The sequence below is a fragment of the Glycine soja genome, chromosome 5 (genome assembly GCF_004193775.1).
Source record: "Glycine soja cultivar W05 chromosome 5, ASM419377v2, whole genome shotgun sequence".
Classification (NCBI taxonomy): domain Eukaryota; kingdom Viridiplantae; phylum Streptophyta; class Magnoliopsida; order Fabales; family Fabaceae; genus Glycine; species Glycine soja.
Window position 1 is genome coordinate 33,623,593 of NC_041006.1, and position 12,063 is coordinate 33,635,655.

The 12,063-nt window shown below is 33.7% G+C and overlaps 1 protein-coding gene across 1 annotated transcript; it reads right to left on the reverse strand.

Annotated features, from left to right (window-relative positions):
• Positions 1-244: 244 nt before the first annotated feature.
• LOC114412617 (cell division control protein 2 homolog) lies at positions 245-6,236 on the reverse strand. The gene is made up of 8 exons (XM_028376579.1): positions 6,045-6,236; positions 5,760-5,944; positions 4,600-4,720; positions 3,603-3,776; positions 2,674-2,837; positions 1,145-1,232; positions 1,010-1,063; positions 245-686 (listed from the first exon to the last, which is right to left on the reverse strand). The coding sequence occupies exons 1-8, from the start codon at positions 6,051-6,053 to the stop codon at positions 597-599; spliced, it is 885 nt and encodes a 294-aa protein (XP_028232380.1). The 5' UTR covers positions 6,054-6,236; the 3' UTR covers positions 245-596.
• Positions 6,237-12,063: the final 5,827 nt, after the last annotated feature.

Below are 12,063 nucleotides of genomic sequence, written 5' to 3' on the forward strand. Positions count from 1 at the left end.
TAGGAGTCCAATCGGTGCAGCCCATGGAGCCTATGGTTCATTCTCTACAGCATACAGGTGGGCTTTATTGGAAACAAATTTAATTTAATATATAGCATGACGGTTTGTATAGTTTGCTGCTATATGGATTTTATTGTTGCATATTATTAGAGTTTGAGATACTTTTTTAAATACAATGTCCTAACTTCAATACAGAATTTTAAATTTTTCCAAGAATAATTTACTCGTACATTGATGCATCATATGTTGTTCATGGAACTTATGTCCTGATACCAATTTGGGAAAGCAGATAAAAGCAGTTTACAGACAGGAACAGTAGCCAATTTTACATGCCCCGTGCTAAGCAACATTCAGCATTAAGTACAAACAAGTCAAGCAAACTGAAATTTGCTAGTTGCATTGCATCGAGACTAATACATTAAACGGGTAAATAGGTAACAAGATCACACATACTAAATAAAAATGTAAGAACAAATAAATGAAATATGATTCGGTCCAAAAGCATTGAAGAAAAAAGCAAGGACAACACGCGTTTGAGTCAAAACCCATAAATGCTACACATACTAATAAGACACCTCAGCCTTGAAGATAAGAAATCAGGGTACAAATTTAATGTCTTTGAAGTATTCATGCTCAAGAGCGCTCCTAGCAGTAATTCTTTTGCTGGGATCCAAGTAAAGCATGCTCTGGGATACAACATAAATTCACTAAAGTAAGCACCAGAAAAAATCAATGAAAACAATTTTGAGGAAGGACATAAAACTTAACATATCTTCTCTTATAAACTAGAATAAATAAATTTGCAAGTGAGGCTCTCTCTCCAATCTCTCAACCAAAAATTCTCTATTTTTTCTTTTGTTTTATCCCTTTTCTCAACAGAATAAAAATTCTCTATTTTCAGCCAACAGAACTCTTTTGTTTTATCCCTTTGGCTACACATTTTATCACCATATTAGAGAAACACTTATTTTTTATTATTTAAAAATATTATATATGATGTTCCACTTACAGAAAGAAGATCAAGACCAGCTGGCTCAAGATTTGGAACCACATTTTTCAGGTCCTGCAAAGTACAAAATAAGGTTAAATTCTAAATTTTTATAGTAATTACAAAATCAGGCAAAGAAAAAATCCATTTAATTACCTTAGGTTGCCATTTGGGAAAGGCTGATTTAAAATCTGGCAATGATGTCACTCCAGGCCATGTATCTTCATTTGGTGTACCCATGATTCTTCATACAAGGAACGATGAGTCAAAATATAAGCATACATTATGTAGCTTGGTTTATTTATTTGTTACATGCCTGTTTGAAAGCAAAAAAATGTATTGTTTGCATTATATAGATTGCAATACTTAAAATATAACAGTTTCTGTACTATAAACTTTAAGCCAATTAATTAACTGGTTGGTTAGAAATCATGCAATGTTAATTAAAGGAAGCTTCGATTAAAAAGAGAGGATATAACAGGTTTATACATTTTACACCTATGGCTGATAATCAGTAATCACCTACGAATTACCATATTATGGTATCACTCTTCAAGCAGTAGTAGTAGAATGTAGAAGGTTCAACCAAAAATTCAAAAATGGTCCAGGCAAGACACAAGGAAAAACCAAAAACCAGATGGGAAAAAGTGTAGAAGTAGAACAGTCAAATATATTATACTGAAGCTCTAATTATATGAATATGTAAAATATCCTATCAAGTATATATAAAAAAGGTAGTCCAACATACAAGGCTCTCATAATGGGCCCTGAGCCTTTGAGGAGGATAGATGTATGTAACCTTATTCTTACAAGTGGAGATCTATTTGCTTTCCAGGATTAGAACCTGTGACCTCTGGGTCACAAGGCATCAAGCAATTCTACAAACATACATTTGCGTTTAAACATTAGAGCAATGGGTTCCAAAAAATAAAAAGTTACCAAGGAGATATACTCAACACATGCTGATAACACTTTATTCTCCTTAGAATGACAAAAACTTCAGTATCTAATCAAAAGTATTCCTTAATGACATACCCACAAGTACAACTCACTAAATATAAAGAGTACAGAAAGCCAACTACAAATATAACTATCTGATGGACAATCTAACAAAACTAATGCAAGTCGTGAAAGAGAATCTTTCAAGACTTAAAACTATACACTTTGACCAAAAGATACACAAGTACTAAATTCTAGGCTGATCCAAAAGACAGCACATCAAGTATATGGAAAATCTCAAAGGGATTTCTCATTTCTGCCATTTTCCCTCCCAAATCCTCAAACTAGATTATAAAGTAATGACAGAAATTCAACTTAATACAGAAAAGTTAATGTAACAAGCATCTGAGAGACTGAGACTTCAAAGTTCATACACATGCATATTATTTGCATCAGTCCACCAGAGTATGACATTTAGTGCTCAGATTCTTCAATCAGAATCCCCATCCAAACTTTTAATTCCAAAATATTAAAAACTGCAAAAAGTATTTGCAACCTCCCAATCATTAAGATCCACATTAGTCGGAATATGCCAGATTGCCAGTACATATTTGTGCCATACATCCATTTAAGTCTAAAGACTGTTAGGGGAATTTGGGCAGGCATTCTTTGTCAAGTTTTCAGCCAACAGATTTTAATATGCTTCCCAAAGAACAATAGAAATTATGGAAAAAAAGGCTATTCACCTGAATATTTTAAACAATTCATCAATCTCAGAGTCCCCAGGGAAAAGTGGTCGTTGATTTACCATCTCTGCAAATATGCATCCCACTGACCAAATATCAACTGGGGTAGAATACTGACGGGATCCAAGCAAAATTTCCGGAGCTCTGTACCACAGTGTTACCACCTACAAACAATCGCCAAATTTATAACTCAGAAAAAGATAATTTGATGTTTTTACTGTCCATCTACCATTATACCTTTACAAAAGATTTATATTTTTTAAGAGAATCTACTACCATATATCTATCAATTTAATAAAATTATAATAATTTTCCATTAGCAAAAAAAAAAAAAGAAGAAAAGTAAAGATTATGTAATGTGACTGATATATATATAACAGTTTGAGTATCAGTTAGACAAATAGTACGAAACAGATCAATAATCTTTCAGAGTTTCTAACGAGGCAATTTTCTTACGTTAATTTGCAAAATTTTGAAGAAAATCCACTTCTTACAACTCAGATAACTATCATGGGTTATTTCTAGTAAAAACAGTTAGAATTAACAAACAATATTAATAAAGCAACAACATTCAAGCCTTTATAGCCTTCTTGCATGGCCAAACCACATTATACGATTTTTTTTATGATTTTCTCCCCAATTTAATGAGAAAGATGAAAGAAAGAATGCAGGACAATAAGAAGGAGAATGCCAGCTGCTGGCACATACTAATGAATTTTAGATCAGGAGAAGAAATAACAAACTACCAATCCCATCTCCAAGATGTGTCGCATTGTTTTAGCATTATAGGGCAGTAACTAAAGTTTGGAGATAAAAAACAGTCAACCTTAAAATGCTGCATGAGTATTTCTTCTCTAGTACATAAGCCCATTAATTTCAAAGTTTAATTATATCCAAGGTAAGAACCCAGTACAAGGTAGCACACAAACCTCATGTGTAAATGTCCTAACAGGAATTCCAAAAGCCCTGGCCAATCCAAAATCTGCAAGTTTCAGTGCATTAGTGCTGCGATCTATCAACAAATTCTGTGGTTTTAAGTCTCGATGAAGAACTCTATGTGAATGACAGTATGCAATGCCACAGAGAATTTGGTACAGGAACATCTGCAGAAAGCATCATTTAAAAATTTTAATTAGCTCATCTTGTTTTGAAACCACAATAAAAAATAAAACATATTCAATTAACGATGCATGATAAGGTGGAAATACGTAGTCATGAACATGATCAAACATAGAAACAATGAGAAGGAAAGTTAATGGGATTGGGAACTTTGAACATTAATACAAAATTACACATGTACTCATGCTCAGATACTTCAATCTTGAGGAGGCAGACAATGAGAAAAGGAGCCAAAATCTAATGAAATAAAAAAGCTGCATGTTAGTACAACATCTTTATTGTCATACTGTAATGACTTGAACAAACAAAATAAAGTTTTTTCGGCCAAACTGAAAATAAATAAGAATAATTAACCTATAGACGTCGTTTATTTTTCTTTAAGAATAGAGAACTCTACTTTAGCATCTTCAGTTTTAATAAGCACTTAACAGCGCAAATCAAAATGCTAAAGGCAAAACTTATTACACACATCACTTGTCTTCAGAAACAAGAAGCTTTTATGGACAAAGTCATACCAATCGACTGCTATCCACGTAACTGGTAATTCATCACAAAATTCATGAGACATGCATATTATGTATGGACCTGCATTTTGACAAGCTAAAGTTATGTCGAAACCATAAGGGTATTTAATCATCATTGGCTCTCATATTTGATTTATTTAATTTATGCCAAGACAAGAAAGTGGATAAGAGAACCAGGCATTTGATGGCTACGCAGTATTTCTTGCTCTCTCTTATAACTATAACTTCAGTTACAAAAAGCTCAAAAATCTACAAAGAAAAGAAAACAAGATAAGTCACACACTTTTACTTGTCGTGGATCTTTTGCAAATTCTGGAGATGAATCCATGTGCTTCTTTAGATCTAAGTCAAGGTACTCAAAAACCAGATACAAACTCTTCTCATCGTGCACTACATCCTGCAACCTGCGTTCCACACATACACCAATGATAATGAGGAAATGACTAAGAGACAAATAACATTAGGACAACAATGTATGAACTAAATGAAGCAACATAATTAAAGGAACTAAAGTCAACAAGTTTTCTTGGGCCATTCAATCCTAATTTTAATGGCATACATAACACCCCACAGCATGTTTTTAGTAGACCTTATAAAACAGTGCAAACAGAATTACGTCCCTTGGGAGTATTATGCTGGGACACTGAAAAACATAGGGACATTAAGTATGGTATTTTTTTTTCTTTACATAAGCAGCCAGACTCGGAAACGAAGATGTTCAAACATTATTTATGCATCCAAATGTCACATACACGAACAATTCACAGCTGCAGGGTTTGTCAGACGATATATCAGCCAAATTTACCAGTTGACCAAACATTACCATTAATTGAATGGAATTAGAGTATCAAAAACAACAAGACAGGGACAAAACTATGAAGAATATGGATATCACTGTAATGGCTAGCAATGTCTATATGCAAAAAAATATTGGTGAACCTAGGGTATCTCCTTGCTGGTAGCCAAAGACTAATCCTTCAAGTTAATGAGATTCACTTAAGAGGTTGACCTCTCACAACCGATATTTTTCCATACACACAGACATGAGGATCAAACTCCTAACCACATGATTAAGGGACAAGGTTATCAGCCAACCACACCATGCTGGTGTCTATATGTGACATTGGAGGGACTAAGAAAATACACACATTATTCAATTAATAAAATATATATCGTCCTGCACAAGTTTAACCATGCCAAAATAATCATTGATTCCCTACCTACCTTCTGTCATCTATCATAATTTAAATGCTTAAGCATTGGTGTTCTATGCAGAACCAAAAAACAACACAAAATGAACACCATGCCGAGACACCGAGGCTCACACCGAACATTAAATCTTCCTATTTTTCTAATTTCTACCACTACGTCCATATAATATTCTTTCTCAGCACATGAATTGCACAATTGAAGACCAACACATTCTTCAGATATATTATATACCTAACAATGTTCCTGTGCTGCATTTCTTTCAAGAGAGAAATCTCGCGAATGGCGGTGCTGGGAACCCCCTCATCCTCCTGCTCGAGGCGAATCTTCTTCAACGCGATGGTCTCGTTGGTGACGCGGTCGCGACCCTTGTAAACGACGCCGTATGTTCCTTCGCCTATCTTCTCAACCTTCTCGTACTGCAGAAATTCACAAAACGCACACATACGCAGAGTAGAGGGAAAGAATCGAAACTCAAAAGTGAAAGTGAAGCTTCAAAACGCAGTGCGTTTTACTAACCTGTTCCATCAAAGAAGCTCTCTGAGTTCCAACAATCACCGGAGAGAAAAGAGGAAGAAGACGATCTGGGAAGTTAGGAGTTACAGTGCGTGCAGTTGCTCTCTCGCTCTCAGCCTCCTTGCTTCTGCCGATTTGTCTCTCTTTCTCACCTCTTACTGTAAGCGCTATCAATTTCTTTCCTCACATCCCTATTCTCCCTTCTATTCAACAATTTCAACTGTTTTTACTTTTTACTTTTACATTTTTCTTCCCCCCTAATTTTACTTTTACTGTTTTTTTTTTAATTTTTCAATTAAGTTCTTAACGTTTTTCATTAACATTGAAGTGGCATTTGTTGTTTAAAAACATTTTATTTCCAATAAGATTACTTTGCTGGAAATGAAATTATTAAGAATGAGATGTTTAAGAAAAAAAATATAAATTCCGTTTCAAAAAAAAGAAAATATAAATGATATTTAATTATGAATCAATTTTTAGAAATATGTATCATTTATTTTTTTATAGAAAATTTTAATTAGATTTAGGAATGATAATGTTAGTTGACCTGAACCCGTGAAAAAAATGGTAAAATGGACGAAATCATCTCAAGTCCCTAACTGATCACATTTAACCTACTAACTCGACTAGTCAAATGTATTGACCCATTTGATTAGTTTTCTTTTTAAAAAAAGAAGCTTATTTTTAGTTGATTTTTTGTAATTTATTTAAATTTAACTCATATTTTACTATTTTCTTAAAAATATTTTATGTAATGTTGAATTGAATTGATTTTTTTAAATATTTTTTGAGTCAACCAGTCAACCTCTATTTTATAATCTACACAATTATTTTTATTTTTTACATAACCGGCGAACCCACTTTAACAAAAGTAAGTTATATTTTTTAACTTTCTTTTATTAATGGGTCAAGCCTTGCTCACCTATTGAAATGCAAAATTAAGTAAAAAAGAGTAACGTTTTCCAGGGACAAAATCACTGGGTTTATGGAACGTGTAAAAATTTACTAGCTAATTTTAGTTAGTTAATAATTTTTTTTCGATACTTTAATTAATAATTTTACAAGGGTCCCCACATACTTAGATAGATGCATGTCACATGAGACTTGTGAGACACTGAGACTTGTGTCTGTAGTAGCCTTTTCACTTTTCAGCGTACCATACAGTAAGACACGCAATTTCGGTTCATTGCTATTAATACTATTCTTAAAAGAAAATTTGAAAAAAAAAATGGAAATATATGAAAACAATTTCATTACTAAAAGTCTAAAATGTAAAAAGACATTGAAGTCCAATCACCAAATCCGTGTTTACATTTTTTGAAATTTTAAGTAAAATTTGTACTTAAAATTTAATTTAATATTGTATTCTTTTTTTCTAATTGTGATGTTATATTAATCAAGAAATTTTAGTGTTTTATTTTCAATAAATAATATAACTAGTTAAGCCTAAAAAATTTAACCATTATTTATCAGACTAATTCCTGCACCTACGGGCGTTTATGCATGCAAAAGATAAATACGTATAAACCTATAGTAACAGCTTTTGATTGAATTAATGAATGATCCCTTCATTTACATTAATTTTAACCATTTCTTATACACTTTTTTATATATGTTTTTATACATTATGCGAGGCTTGTAAGTATAATGCGACTTGCATGTTTTAGGTCTCGACCGTGGGGGAAAAAATGTTGAAATGGCTATGAAATCAAAGGAAGATAGGAAGATATATGATGCCTTGCGGTATATGTACAGGTCAAAGGCCAATTAAAGAAGAAAACGCACAAACAGCCTAAGACAAACTCTACAACTCAGCTTTCATGCTTGGCAATCTGCACACACATTTGCCTCTCCAAAAAATGTCATTAACGGAGACACTCTAATTAAGCTTTGCTTAAAAGAGAGTGAATGCATGTCTACTACTACACTTCAAGAGACATGGAAAGGAACAAGAAATAATTGTCTATTAATTACATAACATGCCTACAAAGATTAGATTCACTCAATACTTTACAGTTTATATATAACCTATGTAAGTTCCAAGCAAGATTAAACACATGTTTAGCTGCTTAGAGTTCAATAAGGAGCACATCACCGAATGAAATGTTTTCTGAGAAACCCTCCTAATTAATTAATCCAACATTGTGATTACCCCCAGGTTTGAGACTACCTCTTAATTTATGAAATGCAAATTCAAATATTTCATCCATTAATAACATGGGTCAATAAAGTCATGGTTAGATTGATTCTTAATTAGCATAGTTTAAACTCCTATGTGAAATAAAATAGTTACTATTAGTTAGGTTAAAATATCATTTACAATCTGTACTTCATAATACATACTTAAATTTTGGATGAACCTACAAAATTTGTGGTTTGAGTAGCAGAACAACATTCAAGATACCACCATGATGTTGAGATGAAGAGGAGGTAAGAGGCCTTGGAGTAATAGCAACACTTGACTGACATAATAAACTATTCTAAATAGGATGAGGATTTGAAAATATAGTTCACAGAAAAAAGTATAAATGATTGTCTTATCAAATTCTCTAAATGACTATGTATGTAATAAGTCTCAATGGATTATCAAAGTTGTTATATATGTCATTAGTTAACGTTTTTTTATCAAAGACTAAAATAAAAAAAATTATGGGGACTAAAACAAAAAAAAGTTTTTAAAAGACTAATTAAAAATATAATATTTTATAGGGTCTAAATAACTATTTAAGCCAAAAAAAAAATTGAATTATGCCAGTGGAAAAAGAGAAAATGTTAAGAGTGAATAACCAATGCTTTCTCCTTTCTAATTTATGCCTCCCTTTCAAGGAGGTTTCTAATTAAGAAAAACTCACATTCAAACACTGTAAAGATTATTGATCGATCTTGAGAAGTCTGGATATTCGTTGAAAGAAAACTTGCTGAGTTTCTCAATTTCTCTCTTTTCAATATAATCGTGCCCATTAGGATGGGAAAAAAATGTTACTAATGAATAACTAACACTTTCTACTTTCCACTTGAAAAATATTTCTTAAACAATCTTGAGTTATTTATAATTTAAAAAAAAGAAATAAGTAAAGTTTGATTTATAATACAGATAGGAAAAAAAGAGATAAAGAAAAAAAATATTAAATGAGTATTTAAAATTTTGAATTATCAAAATATAGTCACTCTTTCCAATTTAAGCCTCCATCTACGGAAGTTTCTAATTAAGGGTCCTATAGTGCATATATATTCAGTTGGTAATGATTCGGTTCTGCGATTCAACCATTATGTATTACACATATATATGTAATTAAATATGTATTTGGAACTAATTTCACCACACACCGGAATCACATGCACTATTTTTTTCTTCTCAACTTTCATTTGTGTTGAAATATATATCTATGAACCATAGACACTATATGTGACAATGAAAAGACAAATGCCGAAATGAGATATGAACACTATCTATATGGCTTTTCTTGAACTTCAAATACACACACGATCCATAAATAATCCCCCACATGCATATATAAAGGCCAAAGATTCACTAATCTCTTGATTTCTTCTACCCCTTGTTGGGCGAAAAAAGTTGTTTGTATCACACGGGAAAGGACCACACGTCCCAAAGTTTTTCAGTTAATATACGCGTATGAGGTTCCAGCAAAAATATGCAACAAATCTTAATTTTTGCAGCTCGCAATGTATGTATTTTATCTGAACTATTTTCCTCATCTTCATAAATTGAACATGTGCTGACATTGGTTTGGTTTGGTTTACATTTTCCTTGAGTCCATTCACGCTGTTGAGTGAGGCACGTATAATTATTGAATTCTAATTGCACCAATTAAAAATACGTGTAGGAAATTTTTTTTATGACAGATCAGGAAATAAATTAAAATAGTTTTTTAAAGCTATTGGTCGAGTTGCATGCGTCACGAGATGGAGGATGTAAAATTGTAAATATGTGTAGTTAAGCTATTCTTCATTTATTTGAGAGGCTAAAATTAGTTTTAGTGTGATGGTCCAGACCCACCATAAAATTCTACAGCTAAGCCTACTAACTAGGCACTGTATTTAGTGGTTCATGGTTGGAAGCAATTACCCCACATCACATCCCTTAAGATCATCGATCCAGATATAAAGTCAGACAGTCCTCTTGCAAGTTGCAATTGGTTTGTTTCCTTAAAAATAATAAATATATGCAACACTGAGCAATTCTGGAAGATGGAGTGCAACTTAGAATATTGAAGCAAACGCGGGCTATTAATGTAGTTATAAACCCTGATCTAGCACCTAATTAGTTAAGTTGGGTCATCACAATCAAATGGTAGCATGCATATATAATCACACCCGTCCAGATGAGCATTTCTATATATATAATTGATATTTGAATGAAATTAATCTGTTAAAATTGATTTTCAAAAGTGATTTATATTTAAATGCTTTTTTTCTTCTTAAAAGCAAGTTTGTTATAAATTTTAATGTAACTTCTTCATCTCAACGTAGAAGCTTACTGTTGTTACTTCTAGTTAGGATGTTCAGAATCAAACTGTCCAAAAAAATAAAATAAAAAATTGATTCAAAAAATCCATAATCAATCAAAATTGAAATGTTTTTGGATTTTTTGATTTAGTGAACCAAAGAATTCGGTTTGATTTTCGGTTTGAAGTAGCGAAAACCGGTCTAAACTGAACCGAACAACAGGGGTGTGTATAGTAAACCTAAAATTAAAATAGCAAGTGTGTGTAGTGTAGTGCTTCATTACTTCTCTTCTGTTGTGCTTGCGTCGCGCACACTCTCTCTCTCCTCCGTCTCTCAGATTCTCACTCTCGACTTGACCTCTGATACGGGGTTGGGAAAGGAAACTGGTTTTCGAGGAACCAGGGACCTCCAAAACGAAGAAAAAGCTCAAAAGATAATTCTCATTTTTCATTCCCTTTGCTTGATTTTATTTACATATATTTATACTATGGTTTCTAACAGAATTTGGATATTTGCAGCTCAAGGAATCAGAATCCGTTAAGCTTGTCCCCCACTACCAAGCAAGTATCAAGCAAGCTAAAATACCAAGCTAAATTCCTATCTCGCCCCTTATACATAATCTCTCAGGTATGATGGTTTAATAACTGGTCTTTTGGGCCTATTTGCTAATTGTACCCTCTGTTCTGTTGCCTCTGCATTTTCCTGATTTGCTGCCATTGTAGTAGCTCGTTCCTCTGTTATAGTGGGTTGCAGTGTTTGTTCCTCCGTATCATTCCACGGCCCATGGAAAAGCACCTTGTCCTCAAGGTGAAATTCATCGCGAAGGGTATCCCAATTCTCCCAAGTAGCATCATCTGGAGACAATCCCTGCCACTGAACCAAAACTTCTATGAGTGCATCACCCTTTCTACGTGTGGCCAAGATAACCAATGGAGCCACTGGTCTTTGTTGATCGAAGGAAATACTTGTGAAAGTGTTCGACGCCACTGCTGGATCACCATGGAAGAGTTTGAGCAAGGAACAATGAAAGACTGGGTGCAATTTGGCCTTGGGTGGAAGTTGGAGCCGATAAGCAACTTTGCCTACGCGCTCGACAACTTGGAAGGGGCCAAAAAACCGCTTAGAGAGTTTGTTCGTGACCTGCTCAGAACCTTTGGCAGAGACTTGTCTGTGAGGGTGAAGTTTAAGCAAAACCCAATCACCAGGGTTGTAAGTGACTTCACGGCGTTTGAGATCAGCTTTATGTTTCATGGCCTCTTGTGTCTTCAACAGCTTCTTGTGAATCATGTGGAAAACTTCATCGCGGTCTGTGAGTATCGTATCCACAGTGTCAATGGTGGATTGACCCGTGAGGTAAGTGAGAAAATTAAAAGGCTTTCTTCCAAAGGTCACTTCATAAGGTGTGGTCCCCGTGGAAGAGCTCCATGACGTGTTGTGAGAATATTCTGCCCAAGGAAGAAGTCTGCCCCAAGAAGTTGGTTTCCGATGGACGAAGGCCCTCAGGTACAGCTCTATAACCCGATTGATGACTTCAGTTTGCTCGTCACTCTCTGGG

Excerpts from the sequence above, each read along its gene's own strand:
- LOC114412617 (XM_028376579.1), bottom strand. Across the intron at positions 3,777-4,599 it reads AAGATCCACGACAAGTAAAA|ATGTTCCTGTACCAAATTCT; the intron begins GTGTGTGACTTA and ends TGCTTTCTGCAG. Across the intron at positions 687-1,009 it reads CTGGTCTTGATCTTCTTTCT|AGCATGCTTTACTTGGATCC; the intron begins GTAAGTGGAACA and ends GTTGTATCCCAG.